The 5,937-nt window shown below is 44.9% G+C and overlaps 2 protein-coding genes across 2 annotated transcripts; both read left to right on the top strand.

Moving 5' to 3' along the window:
• The first annotated feature begins 708 nt into the window (after positions 1–708).
• LOC127784071 (succinate dehydrogenase subunit 7, mitochondrial) lies at positions 709–3,414 on the top strand. Its single transcript, XM_052311253.1, has 3 exons — positions 709–926; positions 2,061–2,163; positions 3,090–3,414. Exons 1-3 carry the CDS (start codon positions 795–797, stop codon positions 3,125–3,127), a joined length of 273 nt encoding a protein of 90 aa, XP_052167213.1. The 5' UTR covers positions 709–794; the 3' UTR covers positions 3,128–3,414.
• Positions 3,415–3,908: 494 nt separating this feature from the next.
• On the top strand, positions 3,909–5,937 carry LOC127784194 (protein PLASTID REDOX INSENSITIVE 2, chloroplastic). The gene is made up of 3 exons (XM_052311385.1): positions 3,909–4,211; positions 4,304–4,405; positions 5,580–5,937. The coding sequence occupies exons 1-3, from the start codon at positions 3,984–3,986 to the stop codon at positions 5,766–5,768; spliced, it is 519 nt and encodes a 172-aa protein (XP_052167345.1). The 5' UTR covers positions 3,909–3,983; the 3' UTR covers positions 5,769–5,937.

Below are 5,937 nucleotides of genomic sequence, written 5' to 3'. Positions count from 1 at the left end.
CGAGCGCTGCGCCGTTGGTGCGGGGCCGGCGCCGGGGGGGGGGGGGTGAGGGTGGGGGTGGGCGAGCGTGGGCCGGACGCATCCCCGGGCCGCTGGTCCCACACGACAGAGACGGAGAGCGGGCGGGAGGAGACCGGGCAGCGGGCGCGCGGTGCACTCCCCGGCGACTAGGAGATACAGAGTGCGGCGGTGAGGAAGCCCTCAAGGTCGAAGAGGAGGCAGGCGGCGGAGAAGGCCGGGGTGGAGAGGAGCGTGGCGCGGTGGGAGGTGGTCACCGAGGAGAAGACCTTCGGCGAGCTCGGCATGGTTTCGGCGAACTCGCCACCGCGTGGATCGGCGAGGCGCGCCGAATCGGAGCCGTGGGAGACGAGGAGGGGGAGACGGGGAGTGGTGGTGGTGGGCGCTGGGTGTTGACGGCGCGGGGCGAGCGGGGCTGGGGGGGGTGTGGGCGAGCACGGGCCGGTGGCCGACGACGGTGTGGGGCCGGCGGAAGGTGGGCGACGACCAGAGATAGATAAGAAGGAGAGGAGTGGGGTTGACGGGCGAGGTCCACGCTGCTTTCCACACTAGCACGGCAGTGTGGCACGCCACGAAGGCAAAAGTGGTAAATAGTTAAGAAATTACATTTCTCCAATAATAAATTATTAAGTGTAAATGTAAGAGAGGCATTTGGATAATTGGCAACACTAAAATTGGCCATCACAGCCCCATAGTTAAATTCCCCATCTGGTCGTCTTCTTCCCCCAACCTGCGCCTCCTCGTCCCTCTTGCCCCCCTGACCCGCCGCGTCCGCCATGGCCCAGCCCGCCTTCCTCTCCGCCCTCCGCTCCCGCCTCCGCTCCCCGCAGCCGCAGGCGCCGGCGCTCCCCCACCTCCAGCCCCCCCGCCGCGGCTTCCACGTCGAGCTCGGCGCACGCGAGAAAGCGGTGAGCCTTCCTCTCCTCCCCCGATTCGATCACGAGTTCTTCTTTTTTTTTTTCTTTTGGGGGAGTAGGCGAGCGGGTTTAGGTTCGCCATGTCGCGAGGGATGACTCCGGGAGTGGTTAGGTCGTGCGTGTTCCTTCTGATCCGCGCGTAGATTCGATCTGATGAGCGAATCGAGGGCGCGCCGTCGTGATTAGGGCATTTTTCGTTGCGTACGAGATGTGATCTGTCAGCTGTAGAACGAGTGGGATTGGCAGTGTTTGTGGAAACCTTCGTGTTTGATTTGATTCACAATGGTTGATGTCGAGTTCAGGTGCCTATTGTGGTGATCGGGATTACCTACTATACTACTAGAGGTTTCCGTGGTGGGGTTTGCGTGGTTTTCAGCGAGATAAGAACTGGATGCATTTGATTATGCTTAGAATTGAATTAGGTTCGTGTTGCTGACTTGCTGTAGGAAATTTGTGCGGGCATATGCTCCTTTTTTTTGTGGCTTAAATGATGATGAATGGTGTAGAAATCGTCTTCCGCTATCATATTAGACAGAGATGTGCTATGAGGATAACTTATTCTTGTGGCTTTTGTTGATCTCTTGTGATCCTTAAGTCATTAAAATGGTGTTGGTGTATTTCTTTCACAATATTTCATACCATTGTATAGAACACTAATTGGAATTGTGTAGAGCACTAATATGAATTATGAGAATGGTGTAATAGTTACTGTTTCCATCTTTTATTTTGTGCATCATGTTCATAGTTTTTTTCTTCCTGAGAATTTCTCATCTCTGTAATGTGAAGCTTTTAGTTCTTTATCACCTCCTAGTACTTTTATGTTGCACCAAAACATACATTTGTTGGTCTTTGACTGCTCTACTCTGGTGTTTCATTTGTAGCTTACCTTTTCATTTACACATTAATCTCGATTTTTAGTATAATGCTAGTTATGTAAGATTACTTGCTGTTACTATTATTAGATACTAGCAAATCTTAATATCTTGCAAAGCTATGCTGATTATTTGTTGTTTTAGTTCTTGTTTTTTAAAAAATTGTAGTTCCCCTGTGGTATAGTGTTTATCTTTAGGAATGGTACCACTTTTGCTATGTAGTTTGTTTTGATTCATATTATTTACCTTGCAGCTTTTGGAGGAGGATACTGCTCTGAAGAGGTTTAAATCATATAAGAACAGTGTGAAACAGGTCTCAAAGGTTGGGAATATTCTTACCGGCGTTGTCCTTTTTGGTATGTTACTTTTTCTTATCCCTTTGTTTCTTTTGACACAAACATTTGTGGACTATATTCTACAATGATAAATGATTCATCATGCTGATGGATGTGATCAATGGAGCTACTAGTAATCTAGTAAACAACCACTTAGTTTAATGAAATGGCTAGCAAATGATGGCTTCTAAATGATATTTTAGCAGGATATTATTAATGATGGCTTCTAAATGATATTTTGTTCATTATTTATATATCAATAATTTGTAAGAGCCCTTCCAAAATTCTGCCCCTTTGAAATGGCACTGCAACATAGCCCACAACGACACATAGGTAGCTCTTTTGATATGATTCTCTGTCTAGATTTCTGGTACTGTTTTACTTTTTTGTTTATACTCGCTATCTTCTGATATCTGAAGTTATTTATTCGACATTATCAATGCTTAAGATTGACAATAGATTTATCTAATTTTGAAGATTATGTGTTTCTCCGAGGACACATTTTGTGTACATGTCCAGATTATCGGTAGCAGCTCACCATGGGCACTATGACTGGATTTTATGGAAATTACATGAAAAAACTACTTAAACCTTTTAGTGCTCATAAATATAGTCCTTGAAATATGTTTAGTCTTGAAGCCAACTGTAGGTTTTAGACGGTTATTAGAGTGCTATATTTTTATACTACCTGATGGAATTCTTACTTGTTCCTAACTTCTGTAGATGCACAGTAATAATCTGAGCTGGGCTTTTAAACATTAAAAACATAAACCTCTCCTAGAAGGAGAATTCTTAGTAGAACTATACTTTCTGAAGTAGAGCAAGGACGGAATAGTTGGATTTTTTGCATCATTTTGTCCATCTTATAGCAGCTTGTGCTGATACTTGTTGTATTTGATCACTTTGTGCTTTGCGCTGACTGTTGACAATTCTTTTCAATTGTGCAGCCTGCGCCTATGAGATCGTTTCACTGGCAAATAGTTAAATATGAAGGAATGGACACTCGTGTGATCACTGAAATCCACCAGAAAGTGATTCATCAGCATAAATTGGCATTTTGTCAGCACTAGTTCTGCACCTCCGGTGTTGATGGTAATATGTAAAATAAAACAAACTAGGTTAACCTTCTTTCGTAAGATCTTTGTGCTCTCTTGGCCTAGTGTTACATGTAAACGAATTAATGTATGCGATGAATGATCATCGCCTTTGTTTTCTTTTCCTTGACTTGCACGGTCAAAGCACAATAAAATGGTTCATCTCGGTTTGCTTGCTGATGGCTTTCCATACATAACGAGCTATCAGTTGTTTTCCCTGTGCCTGTTTGTAGGGTTCAAAATTTTGGACTAAAATTTCCGAACCCTCCTCCCCCCCCCCCCCCCCCCCCCCCCCAACCCCCAAAAAAAAAATTGGCCAATTTTTTTGATTTTTTTTAATTTTTTTTGTGATTTTGGCAGTATTTGTTCAAAATTCCGAAATTTTGAAAATTTCATCATATCAGCGCCCTTCGATACAAATACGTTAAGGAAATATTGAACCCTGCCTGTTTGTGACTTTTCAAAAATTTTTCCCTTATGTTTGGCTCCCCTGTACTCTTTTTGCAACATGTAAATACATAGAGTCCTGGTCAAAAATGCATGTAATGGAATAACATTTGAGTTTTAAACGTAGTCATAGGATAATAATTTGCACGCCCAAATCATAGCCTTCCGTTTTTGATCGGACGGCTCGGATAAACCGAAACGCCTAGATGATGAAAGCCTCTGCGATTCGATGCGCGTAACCCCCTCTCGAAGCGATAAGCCCCGTGGGAGAGACGAGCGCGCGCTCCGCTCCGAGCAGAAATGGCGGCGAGGTTGTGGGCGGCGGCGGCGGCGGCGGCGACCTTAAACCCTCCTCTCCTCACTCTCTCCGCCTCCTCCTCGCCGTTGTCTTCTCGCCTCCGGCGTTCGGTTCTCGGACGCCTGCGCAGCCGCGCCCCGCGCCCTGCCGATTTCGTGTGCCGCCGCGCCAAGAACGCGGCGTACGACGACTACAAGTTCCCGGACCCCATCCCGGAGTTCGCCGCGCAGGTCAGCAATTCTCCCTCCGTAGACTGGAGCTTCCTCGTTGCTGCGCAGCTGGCTGATTCTAGCCTTTTTTTCTTTTTTTGGGGGTTTTTCAGGAGACGAGCAAGTTCAAGGAGCACATGATGTGGCGGCTGGAGCAGAAGAAGGATGACTACTTCGGGGAGCACGTGGAGGAAATCGTCGACGTCTGCACCGAGGCAAGTTCATGGTTTCCTTGCGCTTGATTTCCTTGAAGTGTTTGTAGCATTTCGGCCTTCTTGGGGGTAACTTGGGTGTTTTTGAGTTAACTGCTGCAGTGGGTTTTTGGTATGAGTTTTTGAATAACTGTGTCACATAAGGATTGCATCAATGTGGGTGAAAATGGTTTCTTTGAGAAAAGCTAGTAAGTCAGTATTGATGGAGCAAACTGATAATTTGGTCAAGAAAATTGTCATGGAACTAGTAACTGGAAGACCACTAGAAGAAAGAGGGAATCATCAGCATCTGCACTGAGCCACTGACGAATGTTCATAGTGAAATTAAGCTTGTAGCATTTCTGCCTTCTCATCTGACCAGCAACTTCTGCACAATTGCCTGCATTGGGTTCTTGGTGAGGGTTCTTGTGCTGTGCAATCACATAAATAGGTCGGGAATTGATATTGCTGTCAATAGCATTGGAAAAAGGTTGTGCTGGCAAGGTTGATGACAGATAATGGATCGAAATTGGTGTTGAAAAGAACAAATGGGATTAGGATTAGGAATCATGGATCGAAATTGTTGTTGGAAAGAACAAATGGTGTTAGGATTAGGAAATCAGCGAGTTTTACACTACCATAAATGATAAGTCCCGAACTAACAGGTGAATGAAGATTGATAAATTAGCACCTTATCTCTTATGGATGGCAACATTTCCCTTGTGTACATCTGTACTTTGGGTCTGGTATTGCTAAATGGAGATAAAAACGCTATGAAGGATCCTGGTTTTTTAGGAACAGTTACGACTTATGAAGTGTCTTTATATATTCAGCAAACTAAGCAGATTATGCATGTACCTTGAAGGCAATAGTTAGTAACAGGAATTAAGAATATTCCTCTGCAAGAATAACCAAAGCTTATCACTATTTTTTACCTATCTTAGCTTAAATTGCTTTGTTGTGTTCTCAGTTCTATTAATCAATTCAGTCTATGTTAGATCTAAATTCTCCTTGAAGCTTGTCGGTCTGTCACTGTGATACAGTTAGTCCATGTACAGGCATTTATATTTGTAGATTGTTTTCGTAGGCCAGTTCAATATTAAATGTAATCCCATTACGCTTCTCCTTGAGTGAGCTCTTTTACAAGAGCTAAAATCTGGTTTGGTGCTAACTGCTAACGTATGATTCTTGCTTACAGATACTAGGAACTTTCTTGGAGCATGATTATTGCGGACCTGGGACTCTCCTAGTTCACCCATTCTTGGACATGAAGGGTGAGATCAAAGAGAGGGGGCTTCCTGGGGCACCTCAGGCTGCGCGTGCAGCGATTGCATGGGCTGAGAAGAATATTGACAAGGACTGGAAGGCGTGGACCGGAGAATACTAGGCCTATTTTTTCCGCCATTTCTTCTGTTTGTTGTATGATGTATCAGCGGATGTATCACTAGTTTTGGTGTTTGAGTAGAGGCTTGAATCTAGACTAGTCATGTTATCAGATCCAGAACTCACGCAATGCATTAATTATATCTTCTGATCCGATGGATCTTTGGTGAATG

Source organism: Oryza glaberrima, chromosome 9 (assembly GCF_000147395.1).
Source record: "Oryza glaberrima chromosome 9, OglaRS2, whole genome shotgun sequence".
NCBI classification, from domain to species: Eukaryota; Viridiplantae; Streptophyta; class Magnoliopsida; order Poales; family Poaceae; genus Oryza; species Oryza glaberrima.
Note: the sequence above shows the minus strand (reverse complement) of the source record. Positions and strands in the feature narration are given on the sequence as shown.